The sequence below is a fragment of the Spinacia oleracea genome, chromosome 6, assembly GCF_020520425.1.
Source record: "Spinacia oleracea cultivar Varoflay chromosome 6, BTI_SOV_V1, whole genome shotgun sequence".
Classification (NCBI taxonomy): Eukaryota; Viridiplantae; Streptophyta; class Magnoliopsida; order Caryophyllales; family Amaranthaceae; genus Spinacia; species Spinacia oleracea.
The window spans coordinates 103,862,489-103,883,895 of NC_079492.1; the positions used below are offsets into that span (position 1 = coordinate 103,862,489).

The 21,407-nt window shown below is 42.4% G+C and overlaps 1 protein-coding gene across 1 annotated transcript in view; it reads left to right on the plus strand.

Annotated features, from left to right (window-relative positions):
* Positions 1-812: 812 nt before the first annotated feature.
* The window catches only part of LOC130463432 (uncharacterized), a 62,374-nt gene continuing 41,779 nt past the window's right edge, over positions 813-21,407 (plus strand). The window contains exons 1-5 of the mRNA XM_056832565.1: positions 813-1,630; positions 1,883-1,966; positions 2,046-2,633; positions 2,931-3,029; positions 3,153-3,351. Coding sequence (XP_056688543.1) covers positions 2,064-2,633; positions 2,931-3,029; positions 3,153-3,351 — 868 coding nt within the window. The 5' untranslated portion in view covers positions 813-1,630; positions 1,883-1,966; positions 2,046-2,063. The remainder of the gene's footprint in view (positions 1,631-1,882; positions 1,967-2,045; positions 2,634-2,930; positions 3,030-3,152; positions 3,352-21,407) is intronic.

Consider the following 21,407-nt stretch of genomic DNA (forward strand, 5'->3'; position numbering starts at 1 on the left):
TTCTCTCTCTAAATTCCGGCGATCGCAGTGCAATTTGTTTCTTCAGATCTACGAAATTCGGCCAACTTTAGACTTCGGGAACTTGTGTTGTTTGCTTTATCGGCGAATTCCGCTTCGGAAAAAGGTAATTTGTTTCTGAGTTCTCCTTTTTTCTTCGTTCTTCCTTCTACCCCTCAATCTAAACCCTAGATCGAGATTTCGCGACCATGGCAAAGAATAGGGGCAAAAGCAAGTTCGTCGTTGGCTCCTCTAGTGAGAGGGAGAACGTGCCTTCGGGGAGGTTATCGAAAACTTCGAGGGGTCGGCCTTCGGCGAGGCCGTTGGAGAAGCGTTCGATTGGTTGGGATGCTTCCGAAGATGATGTAGTTGGTGGGTCTGGCGTGTCTGAACGCGCAACCTCTGGTGAGAGAGCTGGCTTTTCGGGTGCTCGTCGTCGTTACCCCGAGTTTCCAGTTCATTGGACGGAAGCTGATCCGAAGGGCAGGTATGCCTCAATTTTGCACGAGACCACCAAGATCGACGGTCCGTTGGAGAAATCGGTCAGCGGTGACTGGTTGGTGGAAGCGAAGTTGGGGAATTATCATCGGAAGGCCGAGGAGTTATACGGAATTCAGCATGCCTTGGGGTATTGGTGCGAGCTTCCTGAACAAGAGCGTCCTCGGGTGACTCATCCACCGAGGGGGTTCATTTCCGTGTACACTCATCATTTGGAGAATGGTCTCCGCTTTCCTTTGGATCCGTTCGTATCCGAGCTTTTGGTGTCGTACAACATTAGTTTGGCCCAGCTCACACCCAAATCTATGAGGCACATAATCGGATTTAGATGGGTGTGTGACTTCGTCAATTTCCCTTGCTCTGTCGCTATTTTTCGGGATCTTCACGATCTGGTTCTCAACCATGCTTCCAAGGGTGATGGGTATGGTTGGTGGACCATTGTCAACAAGAAATCCCGAAAGAGGGGGGATCCGAACTACATCACGGCGTACCCTTACCTTAGCTCTGACCACAATTGGAAGACGGAGTGGTTGCTCGTTCGTGTGCCGACGGATCCGAAGCATCCCAACTTTTATCGTCCTCCGAAGTGGTTCGTGGCTCCTGATCCTGATATGAGGGGTGTGGCAGCTCCAGATCGGAATCATCGCCACTATGTGGACCTTCTCCAGTGGTTCTTGGCTCAAGAGGATAACTATCGACTGCCGTCTAGCTGGCTCCCGAATCTCAATTACATTTTGAGGGAGGACATTCTTGCTGTTGCCGGTCTCAGCAGGATTTTTGACAGGGGTAGGTGTCTTTCGGCTGAGACCTTTTTTTCAGTGAGTTTGTCCTTCTCTTTCCTGCTTCGTTTTGCTGACATATTTTGTGCTTTGTTTTTGCAGAGTACGGCTTTAGCTGCATTGATCCTAAGAAGTTGGGCATTTCTTTGGATTTGAAGACTATTCACGACCCGGCTCCCGAGTACAAGTTCGGAAAAGATAACCCTCGTAATCCTCGCCTGAAGGATTACGTGTTGTCTCCTTCGGGGGTTGCTCGGATATCCGAAGTTCGAGCTGATCCGTGGGATTCCGCCTCCTCTGTTGAAGCTGTTCCTGTGAAGGTTGTGCTTCCTGTGTTGAAGACAACTTCGGACCCGGTGAGTGTTCATTTATAGGCTCGATTTTCTGTTTGTCTTCTTCTTTTCGGTTGGCCGTCGGCTAACGTCTTGGTCCTGGACCATCTTTTTAGGGTCCTGAGACTGACGCTGTGCCGCGTGCCGTTCCTTCGGTTTCATCCCCGGCTCGGATAGATATCTCTTTATCTAGGAACCGGGTACTTCACGCTTTTTTCTCTATTTCTTCCTTTTTTCTTCTTTTACATTCGTTGACCCTTGGTCTCCCCTTTTTAGGATCAACGCAAAAGGAAGGGTAGCACTCTTTTGAGGCCTTCCACGCATCCGAAGAAAGCAAAGGCTTCTCAGCCCTCGGAGAAGGTATTTGTTCTGACTTGGAGTTTTTTGTAGTTCGTTTCTCCCTTTTTCCGAAACTAATCTTTGAACGCTTGCTATGTAGGAAGCGGTTTCGGAAGTCATGCCTCCTCCTAAGAATCTTCTTCACTTCATGCCCTTGCCAGGGCAGAAGTTAAAGAGTGTGGTGATTGCTGAACCGCCGCCCGTGGACCAGCCGCTGATCGAGGAAGATATCATCCCCTCTCCACTGAAACCATCTGCTGCTTTGGGGATCGAAATCCAGGATATCACCGAGGTGATGGAGGCGATTGAAGCCGATTTTGTTCCTGGTTCGGATGTCCCTGAGGTAGCTGGGGAGAAGAAGGAGTCTGCTGATCTTCCCTTCGAGAGAGAGAAGAGTCCAGACAAGGAGATGATAGATCTCTCGGGCCCCGAAGCTGCGGTTCCCGAGGTTCAGAAGGAGGTTCCCTCTGCTGGAGAGGAGGAGCAGCCCGAGCAAGGTCTGACGAGGAAGAGGCGCCACTCAACTTTGGGTTCTACTTCTACCTCGGCCCTGGATAGGCTGATCCATGCTGATCCCTGTTCGGATGTTCCGCTAAAACGGATCCCCGAAGAAGTAAGGGAGGCGATGACTCGGTATGCCAGGGCTCCGATTTTGGGAGAGGACCCCTTGGCTCACGTGGGATCCTTGGTGGGCCCCGAGGCTGCTCGGGAGAATTTGCTTCGTGCTAACCCGCAGTGGAGGGTTCCTGGGGCCGAAGAGAGGAATCCGGCTATGATGGCCCAGTACTATCTGAACGAGGTAATTGCTAGATTTTTCTCTTTGAGTTGTGTTTTTGTTTTATGTTTTTCCTATTTTTGCTCATCTTTCTCTCGTTCCCAGGCTGTTTTCTGGTCCTCGTTCGCTTCCGAGTGTAGCTCGGTTGAGGAGAAACAATTGAGGAAATATCGTGAGGCTTATGCTCGTGATATTCCCATTTTGGACCAGAAGGCTGGGCAACTCCTCTCCGAGCTTACGGAAGTCAAGCAGCTATACCTTCAGTATAGTCGCGAGGCTAGAGAGTCTGCTGAGAAGATTGGGGCCGAGGTTGGCCAGCTCATCTTCCGAGTTGAAGAGGATGCTGAGAAGATCGCTTCCTTTGCTGAGGAAAAGAAGGATATGGCCGCTAAGTTCGCTAGCGAACTTGAGGAAAAAGATAGACTCTTCCAGGAGATGAAGTCTAAATTTGAAGCGGCCGACAAGGAGCATAAAGAGGCGGAGTTAAGGCTTTGCCATTTTGTCCAGCATCGGGAGCTGATCCAACAGCAAGCTGATAAGGTGCCTGTCCTTCAGCTGAAGCTTCGGGAAAAGGATGACTATATTCGGAAGTTGGAGCAGGAGCGAGTCGACCTCTACACTGCTGATCAGTGTAGAGAGCAGTACTGGAACGGCATCCTGGGTGCTCGGCGCATGTTTGCGAAGCACATGCCTCACTTCCCTTGGAACGAGAAAGTTCCCCTATGGATGCAGGCCGAGGACCACTTGGTGGAATGCCAAGCTGATCGAGATGAAGCTGAAGCTGAACGCCAAGCTGCTCTCGCAGAGGCTCGGGCCCAGAAGGCAACTTCCGAGGGTGATACTACTGCTGGGGGTTCTTCGAAGGATGCTCCCCTAGGGGCCGCTCCTGAGACTCCCAAGAGTTAGGGATTCGGGCAGTTGTCTTCTTCAGAGTCGGTCGGTTCCAGTTGAGGACTTCCGAATATGTGCTTGCTTTTCCCCCTTTTGCCTCGGCGCTGCGTTGTACTCGTTTCTTTTTGCTTTCTTAGTACTTCGGTAGGCCGGTATTGTCTGTTGATGGCTGCCGATTTTAACTGTTTCATTTTGTTTTCAATTTTTGAGGTTTTCAATGTATTTGTACTTCCCCCAAATATTGAATGAAAAATGAGTGTTAGTTACTTGGCTGCTTTTCAATTTTGTACTTTCGAGCTTTTCTTTGAATCCGTAGACTTGCTGAAAACCTTTTGATCTTGCGAGCTCTTTAAATCCGTAGATTTGTTAAGAGACTTTTTATCTTTGCGAGCTCTTCAAATCCTTAGATCTGCTAAGGGACTCTTTAGTTTTGCGAGTTCTTCAAATCCGTAGATCTGCTAAGAGACTCTTTAGTTTATGAGTTCTTCAAATCCGTAGATCTGCTAAGAGACTCTTTAACTTTGCGAGTTCTTCAAATCCGTAGATCTGCTAAGAGACTCTTTAGTTTTGCGAGTTCTTCAAATCCGTAGATCTGCTAAGAGACTCTTTAGTTTATGAGTTCTTCAAATCCGTAGATCTGCTAAGAGACTCTTTAGTTTATGAGTTCTTCAAATCCGTAGATCTGCTAAGAGACTCTTCAGTTTATGAGTTCTTCAAATCCGTAGATCTGCTAAGAGACTCTTTAGTTTCCAGACTCTTCAAATCCGTCGATCTGCTCAGAGGTCTGGATTGTTCTTCCGATCTCTTGTGGTTCGGAAACCTGGGCAAGAGATCGCTAGTCTGCCTCTTAGTTATGCCTTCGGCGATCCATGGATTTGAGCCGGAGTTTTATAACTTGATTCGAGCGACTGTTTGTGGCGAACAAGTTTTATTTGGTTATCGCGAATCCGAGGATTCTGGACGATTCCCTGAAGTGTATGATTTGGTCATTTCTTGCATTTTATCAAGGAATGGGCAAAGTCAACCTGTTTTTAGTCTCGGATTGATCAGATCCGAGGCTGCATATATATATAAGGGGACAATAAATATAGAGATAAGTTTAATGAAACACATGGTGCCAATGGCTTTCCTCTTCTCATTAAACAACTTACTTGGTTTACAGACAGAGATCATACAAAATATTTCTTGAGAACATCGGTATTCCAATGGTTCTTCAAAATTGTTCCATCTAACTGTTTCAGCATAAACGTGCCTGGCCTTTTTTCGGAATGGATGATGTATGGTCCTTCCCAAGTGGCTGAGAGTTTGCCATGGATCCGTCCTTTCTGAACCGAGGCGGCGTTTCTGAGCACTAGATCACCGACTTTTAGGGGTCTGGCGTTGACTCTTCGGTTATAATGCTTGTTGACCCTCTGCAAATAGGCTGCGTTGAGTGTCCTTGCATCGTTCCGAGCTTCGTCCAGTAGATCGAGAGCTTCAGACAGAAGTTGGTTGTTGCTTTCTCCTTGGAGCCCATCATACCTGTTGTATGCCTGGATCCTCAGGCTTTCTGTTCCGATTTCCACAGGGATTACAGCTTCGGATCCATATACAAGGTGGAACGGTGTTTGCCCGGTAGCTTCTTTCTCAGTGGTCCGAAGGGACCATAGCGTTCCGGGTAGCTCTTCTAACCACTTGTTTTTGTCATCCTCGACTCTTTTCTTGAGTGCATTGAGGATGAGTTTGTTAGCAGCTTCGGCTTGCCCGTTGCTTTGTGGGTGACAGACTGCTGAGTAAGCTAGGTGTATGCCGAACTGTTTGCACCACTTTTGCAACGGGGTGTTGTCGAACTGTTTCCCGTGGTCGAAGACCATCAGTCTTGGTATGCCAAACCTTGTGATGATGTTCTGCCATATGAACTTGCGGACCTGAGGTTCGGTGATGGAGGAGACAGCTTCGGCTTCGATCCATTTGCTAAAATAGTCGACTCCTACAATCAACCACTTCTTCTGGTTCGTCGCTGAGGGGAAGGGACCAATGATGTCTAACCCCCATTGTGCGAATGGTAAGGGATACAGTGTTGATTGTAGGGTTTGAGCTGGTTGATGGATGGCTGGTGCGAACTTTTGGCATTTCTCGCATTTCCTTGCCATCTGCTTTGCCTCGGAAACCATAGTGGGCCACCAGTACCCAGCCCGAAGGGCTTTATGTGCCAATGTCCTACCTCCGATGTGGTTTCCGCATATCCCGAGGTGGATTTCCCTTAGGATGTAGTCAGCGTCTGTTGGACCCACACATTTTAGCAGCGGAGCAGAGAATGATTTCCTCATGAGCTCTCCTTCGGCGCTGATGATGAACCATTTGTTGAATCTTTTCAGTTTTCTCGCCTGCAGCTTATCTTCGGGAAGTTCTCCCCTTTCTTTGTATGCAACTACTGCGTCCATCCAGCTGGGTTCGGTACGTAAACTGCATACTGTGGTGGGTAGCAAGTCAATGCTTCTCTCTTGGTGAACTTCCACGTGGACCGACCTGTTTAGGTCGATGAGTGTTGAGCTTGCGAGTTTTGACAGTGCGTCTGCTTGCGTGTTTTGTCCTCGGGGGATGAGGATGACTTCAAAGGATCTTAACTTTGACGTTAAGGATTTAATTTTTGCTAAATAGGCTGTCATGCTGGGCCATTTGGCCTCATACTCCCCTCGGATCTGGTTGGCTACAAGCTGGGAATCAGTTTTGAGGCAAACATGCTCGGCCTCCAGGGATAAGCAAAGCTCTATTCCTGCGATTGCGGCCTCATATTCGGCCTCGTTGTTAGTTGCTTTGAAGCCGAACTTCAATGCATACTCTATGCTTTTCCCCGTCGGGGGGATTAGTACAACTCCTGCTCCTGAGCCGTTTATTGTGGAAGATCCGTCTGTGAAGACCTCCCAAGTGCTTTTCGTATCATCCAGCATTTCCTGGTATGAGCACTCGGCCAAGAAGTCTGCCAATGCTTGTGCTTTGATTGCTGTCCTCGGCTGATATTTGATGCCGAACTCTGATAGTTCGAAGGCCCAGGAAGCCAATCTTCCTGACCTCTCTATTTTGTCGAGTACTTTCTCGAGCGGTTGGTCAGTTAGTACTGTGATCTGGTGGGAGTCGAAGTATGGCCTCAGTTTTCGTGCAGCTACCACTACTGCATATGCGACTTTCTCGATGAGCGGGTACCGGGTTTCGGCCCCTGTGAGTGTTCGGCTGGTGAAGTAGATTGGCTGTTGCTTCTTTTCTTCTTCCCGAAGAAGCACTGCGCTGACGGTTCCAGGGCTAACTGCGACATATAGGTACAGGGTTTCCCCCTCCTTTGGTCTGGCCAGTGTCGGCAGTTGAGCTAGGTGGGCTCTGAGTTGCTGAAAAGCTTCTTTTTGCTCCTGTTCCCATATCAGTTCGGGATCCACTTTCCTCGGGACCCCCTTTTTCTTGACTGGTTCTGTTTCTCCTCCGGGGAGGTTCTTTGGTTTCAGTGCTTTGAAAAAGGGGGCTCCCTTGTCCGAGGCTTTTGATATGAACCTTGTTAGTGCGGCTTGTTAGGTTATGATTCATATGACAGTTCATAAATCATGCGGAAAAACCATAAAGCCAGGAAACATATTATTTACACATAATCATTTAGCATAGTTTAGATGCATACTCTTTGTTGCGTGCCTTCCCTAGCTGCGCCCGAACCGAACAAGAACAAGTCTTTAGGACTCCAAGTGTCGTCCCTCCGTAGATAGTCCACAGCACGTCCGGATCCGCCTTAAGATTGACCAACTAGAATCGCCCTTAAGGTTCTAATATTTTCGGTTAGGTAGGCAAGGATATTGGCTGATTTTTCTGCTTAAAAATCTTAGTTTTGAATACTTAAAACTTCTGTATAAATTATGACCCCTAGGCCTTTATTTATAGAGTTATGGAAAAGGAATCGTAATCCTAGTAGGATACGAATTAATTGAAATTTGAATCCTACATGAATTCTATTAATTAATTTATCCAATTAGGAATAGAAATTTAATCATACACTAACACTTGTAGATTTAGGAATCACGCATGAGCACAAACTCACACACACACGGCAGCCACAAGGGCTGCCCATGCGCGTGCGAGCAGCAGCCCACGCAGCGCGGCCCACGCATCCGTGGCCCTTGGCGCGCGCTGGGCCTGCCTTGCGGTAGGCCTGGGCGCTGCCTTGGCTGGGCTTGTGGCGCGCGTGCTTGCTGGGCGATGGCCCGGCTTCGTGCTGGGCCTTCGTCCGGCAGGCCTCGTCCGATGCTAATTCGTACGATACGCTTCCGATTAAATTTCCAGTTCCGGAATTTATTTCCGATACGAACAATATTTAATATTTCCGATTCCGGAATTAATTTCCGTTTCGAACAAATATTTAATATTTCCGTTTCCGAAATTATTTTCCGATTCCGGTAATATTTCCAATTCTGACAATATTTCCGTTTCCGGCAATATTTCCGATTCTGGTAATATTTCCATTTCCAATAATATTTTCCGATACGTACCATGTTTCCGTTTCCGGCAACATCTACGACTTGGATAATATTCATATTTCCGATACGATCCATATTTCCGTTTCCGGCAATATCATCGTTTCCGGAGTATTCATTTCTTGCCTGTGACGATCTTAGCTCCCACTGAAACCAAGATCCGTCGGTTCCGAATATTCATAGATGGAGTATTTAATGCCATTAAATACTTGATCCGTTTACGTACTATTTGTGTGACCCTACGGGTTCAGTCAAGAGTAAGCTGTGGATTAATATCATTAATTCCACTTGAACTGAAGCGGCCTCTAGCTAGGCATTCAGCTCACTTGATCTCACTGAATTATTAACTTGTTAATTAATACTGAACCGCATTTATTAGACTTAACATAGAATGCATACTTGGACCAAGGGCATTATTTCCTTCAGTCTCCCACTTGTCCTTAGGGACAAGTGTGCATTTCCTAATTCCTTTGTCGCTCGATGCTTGCTCTTGAACATAAGGTAAGAGTTGTCATCCTTATTATGTCCAGAGGTGTTCCTCGGTTTCAGAGTTCAACTGATCAAATAAACAGATAATCATAGCCTATGATTCATCCGAGCACGGCCATGCATTTCACAGTTTCTAGCTCTCCGAGTGGCCTTGTACAACTTTTAAGCATCTCATCCCGATTTATGGGAGGACAATCCCAATCTTGCGATCTTGAGATTAGACTTCGTTTGATAGGTGATTACCTGAGCGTTGCCTTTATAGCCTCCTTTTACGGTGCGACGGTTGGTCAACGTCAAAGCAACCAGTTCTCAAACAAGTAATCTCAAATCACTCAGGTATTGAGGATTTAGTGTCTAATAATTTAATGAAATTTACTTATGACAGACTTTCATCTCTTACAGTAAAGTTTCATAGGTCTTGTCCGATACTAGTCTTCCCAAAGTAAGTATCTATGCAAATGATTATGACATTGCCATGTCCACATAGTTCAAGAAACAGAACTACTAGTCATCTTGCATTCTAATCGTCTAACGTTTTCTATGCGTCCAATTTTATAGAAAACTCCGATTAGGGACCATTTTCAACCTTTGACATTCAAGTTCACTTGATAGACATTTCTTAGTCACAGGACTGGTCCTGACAGTCTATCTTGAATATATCGTCAAGTTGAAGGGACTCATCATTTAATACTAAACCAAGATTAAATGGAATATGAAAATTCATTTCATATATGATAAATGTTCAACCCCAATGTTTTACAACCATGGGCCTCAAACCCATCTTCTAAAACAATTCATGGAATTCAAAGCTATGCTTGATTTCCAGTGCTACAACGTGAGTGTTGCTTCTCACTTGTTGCATAGGTTTAGTTATCATGCTTTGCCAATCTTAATATCCTTTTCATCGAATGTTCTTCGAGATATGATGATAAGATCTTTTCGAGTTTGTTTATTATGTGATCTAGTCTTTCTTACTTCGATGGTGGTTTTACTCATTTTGCAATGAAGAACCATCAAGTTAGCAGACGTTTTTCTTGCTTCAAGAGTGGTTCCACGCATTTTTCAATGAAGAACCATCAAGCCAGCAGATAGGTGATCTACCCAAGTTCAGTGAAGAACTTTAAACAACCCTGTTTTATTGCTTCTTAGGCAATAATTACTTTTACTTCAACTGTATAGGTTGCTAGTGATGCTTTGTTTGGATTTACCTATCCAAGCAGTTCATAGATATGTGGAAGACTCTCCAACTATATCTTAGAACATAGAAATTAATATTTTAATTTCCCACGCAACAACTCATGGTCTCCAATCCATGTTGCCATTTCAAAACACGATGCTCTATAGCTCGTCCTTATCAATGGTTAACTCCAAAGGGTCTTGCTTGATCCTTTGCCAGTGTTTATGCGTGTAGCATCAATATTTAGCATATCTTTATTTCCTTGAATCAAGAACTATTCCTATGTACCTTTTCAAGTACCATAAGTATTCTTGATCTCAATCTAGTTGATCTTCACTTAGATCAATAGAGATTGGTATATGTTCGTCATGCCTAAAGTCATACGATACGTTTTTGGCGATCCTCATATTATATCATACATGATAAATTCTTTTGCAGAATAATTCCCAATTGAATTCTATTCATGTAACTTTAGCTTATCTCGTTTCAGTAGATACTAAATTCAGCTAAATTCTTTGACATATAATATAGGTTAAGAATCTCATTTAGACTCTTTGATGTTTAACTTAGTAAATGCTTATACATAGTTCAAACATCCTTTACTTAGATTTATTCACATGGGTCGAATATCTCCAATGGAGACTTTCGTGTTTGATCTAGTAAATGCCATTACTTAATCCAAAACAATATCATAAGATCTTTGTAAATAGATCTTAATACCCAGTATGTACTAAGTTTGCCATGGTCCATCATTGATGAATAATTTCAAATCTAAGTCATTAGCATTTGAATGTTATATTACAATAGAGAGATATGTGTGTGATACACATAGGACCAATTAAGTTTTAAGTACTCCCACTAAACTTCTTATATATCTATAAGAATTATGTACATTTTATGAAACTAAAATACTTATTAGCTTCATTAAAATATAATTCCAATCCCCAATTGCTTGCTTAAATCTGTACTTAGATTTTATAAGCTAGCTTTCTCTTTCAAGCATTTATTTGGATCCACAAATCCTATGATATACCATGTACATAGTTTATTCCAACATTTGACTGAGGAAGATGTTTTGTCATCCAATTGCCATATGTACCAATATGCAATCATTGCTTGAATTATAGACTTAAGCATTATGATTTTGCATGAGGTTTCAACACAATCCACATCGTGAATTTGCTTGTAACCTTTAGCAACTAATCTAGCTTTGTGTGTGAACACAATTTCATGTTTGATGGTTTTTATCCTTAAAACAAACTTGCAACCAATAGGTGTGAACCTATTCTTGCAAATCAACAAAATTTCAATTTTGTCATCAAAACATTGAGTATGTTTTATGGCCTCTAACCATTTAAAGCATTTGAGTCTATATATGGCCTCTAACCATTTTAGGGAATCTGGGTTTCGTCATAGCTTTCTTACAAGTCACAAACTCATTAATCTATATGATAATAGTTTGACTGCAAGTTGTAGGTTTCATCACTATTTAATAGAAGAATCTCATAGTTTCATTGACCTGATCTCTATGTTTCTTCACTATCTAATAGAAGAATCTCATAGTTTCAGTGACTTGAATTCTATGCCTACTTGGGTATAGAACATCAAACAATAGAATATCAATAGCCACTTGAAAGTCCTTTGAATATTCTGTTCTCCTTGAAGCACTTGTAAAGTCTTCTAAGAGATGTCTATTCTTTAAAGCCACTTCTAAAGCCCTTAAAGAATTAGTTCGGATTTTCTGAAGCACTTCGAAAAGCCTCCGGAATGTCCGTTTATGTTTGTTGTTCGTCTCGAAGACTTTCGAGGTCTATTTTCTCCCACTTGTCATTTTGGAAACGAATCTCCAAAAGGACATTATTTCGAGCAAACAAACATTATGTTCTCAATAATTCGTGGTAGAAACAATACCCTTGTGTCTCATTTGAATAAATCACAATGAAACATATATCTAGACTTGGGCCTTAGTTTGTTGAATAACAAACACTAAGCTCCCACTGAGTTTAGCAACTCTTTAGATATATATAATTGAAAAGATATCCTGAAATTACTTTTCAATAGCTTTGACGAATTTAGTTTAGTTTGGTGGTAGTTGAGCATTTTGTTTTAGAATTTAAAGGAAAAGTCTTTATGATCCATCATTGATCGAATCAAGTACGAATCGACTTCGATCATTCCAACTTAGATATGCCATATCTTATGGAGCTAGATTGTGAAATTACAACACACAATCATTGATGATCATATTTGGTCTCAAGTAATCATCAACATGATCTAACCTAGATCTTTATGATTTCTTGCCGAGTGGATTTTATACTTCTGAATCTTTGAACTAGCCAAACAGATTCAACTTATATCACATTTGAGTAAATAAACCTATATTCACTCAAATCCATGTGAAATAATAAAGTCATAAAACCTTTCTTTAGCTTTGAACTCTATCGTCTAGGCGTTCTAACAATAGTTCATATTCTTTGTTACTTTCAACAAGTAAGACTAGCTTGTCTTAAGTTGATCTAGAAATCAACCAACTTTCAAAAGTCCATCAAAATAGAGCTTATGAATGTTAACTTGTTGATATGGTCTAAGCAACAATGCCAAAGATTTAATGGAACTCAAATCAAGGGGTTGATTTGAACCTAGTAAAGTTCTTTAAAGAGTTGTTTGTTTTAATCAAGCATATTGACTCAACCTGTAATTGACCATTTCATTCAAATAAACAAACAAACAAGCATTGTTTTTGTTCTTCTGAATGTGAGTCTTTCTGTGTTTGAAGCAGAAATTTAGGTATGCTGATTATGGAACAAAATAGCCATTAAGTTCCAGCCTTTGAAAGGACTTAAAACAAACTAGATGACCCTACAACTAATGTAGCATTGCCATGCTTCATTTCCCACTTGTAGGTCATTAGTGTATCCTAGCTTCCATTGTTTGAGTTATTACCGAAGTAAGAACCTCAAGCGGTATATGATACCAAGGAAGTTTGATTGCTAGGTCACTTCTCTTTAAACATAAATTTATAGGTAGAAACGGAATCGTAAATTCCTTTCATTTGTTCCTCGTTTTCCTATTTCTTGTACCCTTTCTTATAGTCTTAAGAATTGAATTCTTTAGTGTTGACTTTTATACTTTGTTAGACATGTCCAATGTCACCAACAAGGTTTTTTACCATTTTAATTTATGTTGAATATTTTGTTTCAACTAGATGATCTTACCAGAAGCTTCTAAAGTTCTCTAAGTATCGATCTATTCGAATGTCTAGGGACTAGACTCATTCGAGAATTAAATGGACAAAGATATTAGGTTGTTAACCATTGGTAAAGCTGAGCGTATTAAACTCAATGCTTTATGATCTCAAAACTACATTGTATTTTGAATTCACAAGCACCAATTGGTTTACCATTCGATTTTGATATTTGAAAACAACCATAAAAGTCGCTATAAGAAACGTACATTTTAAATTGCTCACTTTCTCTCATTTCCGTGAATCGTTCTTGGATTCACTACCAATCGAGGAAATTTACTGTTACCTTTCTAAAAGGATTTATTGCAGTGCAAGATATTTAATTATAAACAATAATTAAAACATACATTGAAGCATGCAAAGTCTAAACATTTATCATGAATAATAACTTGAAATTAAAGCAACCATGCAATTCAAACAAGTTATTAGCATTTTATTCGATTTTATTGTTCCGGCAGGTGTGAATAAAATGATTCCAAGACCCTAAAACCATTGAAGAATTAAGCACAGTTTGTCGACTCAATTCTAAAACATTTTAGGTAAGCAAAAGCCTTTTGCTAATAGTCTAGAAACTACTCTTGGTTGATAGGTACGTCTAAGAACTTATTAGGTAAACCTATCGAATTTGCCACGACATAAAAGGACTCCTTACTTATATCGTTGAGTTTTACCAAAACTAACATGTACTCACAATTATTTGTGTACCTTGCCCCTTTAGGACCAATAAGTAACACCTCGCTGAGCGAAAACTATTACTAGATTGATGTAAAGGATATCCAAGCAAGTGTATATTTTGGCATGGCACCTTTTAACTCAATTTTTTAAGTTTGGAACTTAAGGCTCTTACTATGTTGGTTAGATTTTAAGTGAACTAAAATCCTTAATCATGCAACATAATCAAGCTTTTGATCTCATGCATTTTAAGACATATTTAAAGCAATAAATAACTTAAAACATGCATAAGATATTTGTGATCTAGTATGGCCCGACTTCATCTTGAAGCTTTGACTTCAAAGTCCGTCTTGAAAATCTCCGTGGGAGGCACCATTTTCTTCAAATAGGATAAGCTATAACTAATTACAACTATTTGATGGTTCGCAGACCATATTTGAATTGAAAAATAACTTTGGTACTTTAGACCAATTACATTCAAATTAATGGTACGCAGACCATATTTTCTATCCTATTTGGGCCATACTAGTCACTTCATAACCTGCAAAACAGTACATATACAATATATACCATTCACCCATTCATTATCATGAATGGCCCACATAGCTGGTTAGTAAAACACATTATGCATCACGTAAACATTTGCAGCAATTAATCAAGGGCACCAATAATCTACCAATTATTTAGTCCTTATTAATTCTAATCAAGTTGTTTTAACCTTAAGGATTTGTAGACCTAATCAAGAGTTTATGACTAAAAAGCGCTCCCACTTAAACCAATAAATTCATATGCTTTACCAATTTTAAACATAAAAATGTATTTCTAGTCCAACCGGAAACATACAAATTTAATTAAAATTTAAAGCTCATATCAATTTATAATTGAATCCAAAAATTTAATTTAATTTCAGTCGTATTTAAATTAATTCATGATTTTAATTTTAGTAAAATAATTAGAATAAATAACATTTATTATAATTATAATATTCAAAATTAAAATCCAAGAAAATAATTCAAATTATTAATTTTAAAATCAATTAAAATTACGTGAACTGAAATTTTCAAATTAAACATTCAAAACGATCTAATCGTAACGCAAACACCCTACGCGTTGCACGCCCATGGACCGTACGCACACAGCCATTGCTGGCCATGTGCGCGCAGCCCATGCGCTCGTCGCATAGCTGCTGCTTCCCTATCGCAAGCTTCCGCACACATTGTGCTCGCTGCGCGCGCCAGCGCTCATCGCACGCGAGCTATCGCTCGCAGTGCGCGCGCGCGACATCGCTCGCTGGGCGCGCGACATCGCTCGCTGGGCGCGCGAGCCATCGCTCGCTGGGCGCGCGACATCGCTCGCTGGGCGCGCGAGCCATCGCTCGCTGGGCGCGCGACATCGCTCGCTGCGCGCGCGAGCCATCGCTCGCTGGGCGCGCGACATCGCTCGCTGCGCGCGCGAGCCATCGCTCGCTGGCGCGAGCCATCGCTCGCTGGGGCGCGACATCGCTCGCTGGGCGGGCGACATCGCGCGCTGTGCGCGCGAGAAATGCTGGGCGCAGCGCTCGTGGCACGCGAGCTTGCGCTCGCTGCGCGCGAGGCTGCGCGCTCTTGTGCGAGGCAGCGCGCGTTGTGGCGCAGCTCGCTTGCTGCCCACACGCGACTGCCTTGGCTCGCCCTTCGCCCATGCCCATTCGTTCATTGCTCGTGGCACACGACACAAGGCAGGGATGCTGCCTTGTGCTCGTGCACTACGCCCTTGCTCATTGCATTCGTGCCGCACGGGCGACGAGCTCCCTTGCTCGTCGTCGCATGCCCGCATTATACAACACCCCTTAAGGGTAACACGAAGCGTCCATTGCTTCGTGCGTGCAAGTTATATGAACGAATCGCATAAAAATTTAAAATTTATATTTAAAATTAATGACAAATTAATAAATATTATTAATTTCATAATTTTAGGGCGAAAAATCGAAAATTTATTATCCAATTGATTTCCGATTGTTATGGATTCAAGTCTAGGTCATAAAAATTTAAAATTTATCGTAAATTTACAATTTTTATGGTGGTTTTTAATCATAGGTTTCTAATTAAATTACAATTAATTATGAAAATCAAATTAATTCTAAATTATTCTAATTTTCAACAAATTAATCATAATTACAAATTAGATTGCATAATTAACAAGACTAGGCATTCAAACTTGTTAAACATATGCAGTAGGTCAATCAAAAATTCAAGATTTATCAACAAGAATCGCAAATATTTAATTTAACATCTTAAATTTACGAAATTTTGCATTCGAAAAACTAAAACCTTCGAAAAGTCATAGTTAGGCTTCGAATTTGAGAATTCTGGGTTCGGCAGAAAAAATTGACACAAAATTTTAGAATGCCTTTTATATGCGGAATTGAAACAAAAATCACTCGTTTTGGATGAGTAACGAAGAAACTGCCGAAAAACTGCGTACGTATAATTAAATAAACGCAATTTGCAATTAATTAACAATTACGAAAATTAATCACCCCTTTTAATTCTTGCAAATTTGTAATATTTAACCATGTTCATGCAATTTAGATTATGAAAATAATAAGGGGCTCGTGATACCACTGTTAGGTTATGATTCATATGACAGTTCATAAATCATGCGGAAAAACCATAAAGCCAGGAAACATATTATTTACACATAATCATTTAGCATAGTTTAGATGCATACTCTTTGTTGCGTGCCTTCCCTAGCTGCGCCCGAACCGAACAAGAACAAGTCTTTAGGACTCCAAGTGTCGTCCCTCCGTAGATAGTCCACAGCACGTCCGGATCCGCCTTAAGATTGACCAACTAGAATCGCCCTTAAGGTTCTAATATTTTCGGTTAGGTAGGCAAGAATATTGGCTGATTTTTCTGCTTAAAAATCTTAGTTTTGAATACTTGAAACTTGTGTATAAATTATGACCCCTAGGCCTTTATTTATAGAGTTATGGAAAAGGAATCGTAATCCTAGTAGGATACGAATTAATTGAAATTAGAATCCTACATGAATTCTATTTAATTAATTTATCCAATTAGGAATAGAAATTTAATCATACACTGACTCTTGTAGATTTAGGAATCACGCATGAGCACAAACTCACACACACACGGCAGCCACAAGGGCTGCCCATGCGCGTGCGAGCAGCAGCCCACGCAGCGCGGCCCACGCATCCGTGGCCTTGGCGCGCGCTGGGCCTGCCTTGCGGTAGGCCTGGGCGCTGCCTTGGCTGGGCTTGTGGCGCGCGTGCTTGCTGGGCGATGGCCCGGCTTCGTGCTGGGCCTTCGTCCGGCAGGCCTCGTCCGATGCTAATTCGTACGATACGCTTCCGATTAAATTTCCAGTTCCGGAATTTATTTCCGATACGAACAATATTTAATATTTCCGATTCCGGAATTAATTTCCGTTTCGAACAAATATTTAATATTTCCGTTTCCGGAATTATTTTCCGATTCCGGTAATATTTCCGATTCTGACAATATTTCCGTTTCCGGCAATATTTCCGATTCTGGTAATATTTCCATTTCCAATAATATTTTCCGATACGTACCATGTTTCCGTTTCCGGCAACATCTACGACTTGGATAATATTCATATTTCCGATACGATCCATATTTCCGTTTCCGGCAATATCATCGTTTCCGGAGTATTCATTTCTTGCCTGTGACGATCTTAGCTCCCACTGAAACCAAGATCCGTCGGTTCCGAATATTCATAGATGGAGTATTTAATGCCATTAAATACTTGATCCGTTTACGTACTATTTGTGTGACCCTACGGGTTCAGTCAAGAGTAAGCTGTGGATTAATATCATTAATTCCACTTGAACTGAAGCGGCCTCTAGCTAGGCATTCAGCTCACTTGATCTCACTGAATTATTAACTTGTTAATTAATACTGAACCGCATTTATTAGACTTAACATAGAATGCATACTTGGACCAAGGGCATTATTTCCTTCAGTGTGGCAGGTTCTTCTCGCCACTTCTTGATCACCTCTGATTCGTTCGGCGAATCCTGCATCCGAGACGTATATCATCAGCTGATGGTATGTGGAGGGGACTGCTTGCATCTTGTGAATCATGGTTCTTCCCATGATTACGTTGTATACGGAGTCGCAGTCCATCACCAGAAATTCGTCCCGAAGGGTTTTTGCTGCTTGGCCTTCACCCACCGTGACTGGCAGGGTGATCTTTCCTCGAGGGATAGCTGCGGATCCGTTGAATCCGATCAGAGGATAACTGACTTTCGTCAGTGCTTCCTCTGGTTCTTCGAGGATCAGCTGCTCGAAGCAGTTTCTGAAGATGATATTGACGGCACTTCCTCCGTCGACTAACACTCGATGTACGTTGTGGTTATTGAGTTCCATGGAAATGACTAGAGGATCGTCATGTTTGTACTGGACTCCGAAGCAATCATCAGCAGTGAAGGTCATGTTCGGGGGGTGTGGCTGGTTGTCTCCCACCGCGCTGAAGTTGACCCGATGGGAGAGGGCTCTTAGGTGTTTCTTGCTGGCTTGGCCAGACTTCTGTCCCCCGAACACCACTAGGATGTCATTCTTCTTGTGCCCTGTTGCTTCGTAGACCCTCTTCTGGGGTTGCTCGTGTTGTTTGCCACTTGCGGCCTTTTCTTTTTCCTCCCTTCGGTCTAACAAGTACTGTTTCAGGTAGCCTCGGCGAACGAGGTCCTCAATGTTGTCTTTCAGCGAGTTGCATTCCTCGGTGTGGTGACCGAAGTCATCATGAAACTCGCACCATTTGTTCTTGTTTCTCCGAGCTGGGTTGGACTTGAGCTTCCCGGGTAGTTTCCACTTTTCATCATTTCTGTTGAGGCTAAAGATCTCTTTTCGGGGCAGAGCTAGTGGAGTGTAGTTGGTGTATTTGGGTTGAAGTTCACCCCTTCTCCCGTCTTTCTTCGGGCTCATCTCTCTAGCTCCTACTTTCTCTTTCCCTTTCCTTGAGCTGCCCTCGGGCTTGCTCTAGGTATTCTTTGTGTCTCTCGGATCCGACGATCCTTTCAATCTTGCAGCGGCCTTGTTGAACTCTTCGGTTCTGATGAATGCATCGGCCATTTGGAGCACGTCAGCTATTCTGGAGGGGTTCTTCATTGAGAGTTCGTCACGGAACTTCCCTTCCTGGAGCGCGTGCTTCAAGGCGAAGATGGCCACGTCTGGCTGCAAGTTTGGTATGTTTGTTGATTCCTTCATGAATCTGGCCATGAATTCTCTCAGACTTTCGTCTCTTTCTTGTTGGATTGAGGTCAGTTCTGCTGTGGTTCGCTCGGGGCGATTGTTGCTCACGAACTGTGTGCAGAATCTCTTTTTCAGCTTTTTCCAGCTCTTGATCGATCCTTTCGGCAGCGATCTAAACCACTCTCCCGCCACTCCGGTTAGCGTGGTTGGGAAATATTTACACCAACATGATTCGGAGTAGGGACTCAAGAACATTTGCTGCTCGTAGGAGATGACATGATCCCTCGGATCTGTGATTCCGCTGTAGGTTAGGTGCGCTGGCAGTCTTACCTTCGGTATTTCTTCCATGATCAGCTCGTCCGAGAAAGGGGATGACGTGGGAGTCATGATTCTTTTCCCGAGTCTAGCCCTGATGCCTTCGTTTGCCGAGGTTCTGTGATTAGAACGTTCGGGCGTACGATGGGGGCTAGGGGTTCGATCATGCCTCCTGTCTCTTCTTCTCTCTCGGCTACTGACCTCGGGTCGTTCGCCAGATCTGCTTGGCTCGCCCACCCCGAGTCTCGTATGGATCGAGGGTCTTAACCTTGAGTGGACCGAGGGCCTCAACCTGCTGAGCACCGAGCTTCGGACCCGAGTGTTACGAGTAGTCGATTCGCTTTGGAGAGCTGTTGGAGTAGGCGATGGTCTTGCAAACCAATCTGGCTGCTGTTGTGCCCTTTTTTGGGTGTCCCACGTGCTTTCCATCCACCTCGACGTCAAGTGTGTACCTGTCAAGGGAAGGAGTTCTCGTTCGGGTCTGGACACTTCTACACTGGGTGGCTCGTTCAGCCTTCGCCTGGTTCTCCTCTCTTCTCTGCGGTCATTTGCCAATCCTTGCTGCTTCTCATTGAAGAGGAAGTTTTGCATGATGGTCATGGCCGCAGTGAGCTCTTCCCTAGTTGGAATCGGAGGTCCTGCGTTTGTGGCGGTCGTAGCTCTGCTTGGCTGTGACCTCGCCATCGATTGAGGGTGCTCCTCTTGGTCAGATTCTGAATCTGACCGCACCATCATATCGTCATCATTGTTGTTAATAGCATCATTAACCATTTTCGCGAAAAGAGGTGATTGATGTCTTTCAAAGGCTTTGAAGTGTTCTTCCCCACAGACGGCGCCAAATTGTTCCGGTGTTGTAAATATGGAAACAATGGGCTTCGAATGAAGGCCCTTTCGTATGTGTTGAAGATCTTGATTGTTTGAATGAGTGGAGTCCGAATTCACCTGCACAAGAGCAAAGTCACTAGCCTCGGGGGTGTTTCCGAGGAAAGCCCCTCCGATGCCTAAGTAAGAACGATGCTCGGATTCTAGAGAGAAGTTCTCTAGAAGAGTAGTCTTAAGGCGATAAATTGGACGTACCTTGAGGTGTGAGCCTTGGCGGCCTATTTATAGTGTTTGCATAATAAATTCCCATAGGTCATTTATTGCTATTGGGCCTTGGGCCTTGATGGATGGCTGAATAGCCATTGGTAGGTTTGATGCTGTTGTTTAGAGCCATTGGGCTTTGGACTTAGTGGCCCAATTGAGAATCAATTGGGAGCCCAAACATAAATCATCATAAATTTCTATTTAACGTTAACAAAATACAAAAGTAGATCTAAAAAATAAAAGAAACGACAATGTCATGTGACTATCCAACTTGTAAGAAATGAATCTTAGTATAATTATACAAACATGAATAATTCCGTTCAAGGTATATGCACATGGATGATGGACCTTCTTGATTGGATTATGTAAAATGTAAAATGTAAATTAGAGATATTTCTGCATTATTCATAGCTTGGTCAAACCTCAAAAGAATACTCCTATAGTCCCTACTACATGGATGGTGCCCATGGTGGACGTTAACTAGTGACAAATATTGTAAGTCCTTCATGTGACCTTAGGATCATACTCCCTCCGATTTTTAATATTCGCAACGTTTGTGATTCTACACTATTCACATATTATAGTTTGACCAATGCTGGTGATTTATACATAAGATAAAACATAGTCATGTGAGATCTTGTTAGATTCGTCTTAATGTGTATTTTCAAAATATTAACTTTTTATAATTTTGCTTAAAGAGAATTAAAGATATTAATGATCAAATTTGTGCATTGACATGCGTGAAAGTGACAAACGTTGCGAGTAAAAATGAACGGAGGAAGTATTCTATTTCTTATTACACCAATCTAATATCTATATATTTATTATATATATAAAGGAGACATATTTGCTGAATTATTAGAGCGCCACCTAGGATTACTATTGGTTTCGGCCAATGAAAAATAAGATTTCTAATTTATTTTTGAATTAAAAAAATCGAGTGCCACGTAGATAATTAATGAGGTGCCACGTAGATATTTTAATTAATTAATTACTAATATATACAACTCCATCCAAAATCAAACACTCAAATAATCAAAAAATAAATCTAATATAAAATTCATCCAAAATCAAACACCAATCTAAAATAAAATTCAATCCAAAATCAAACAC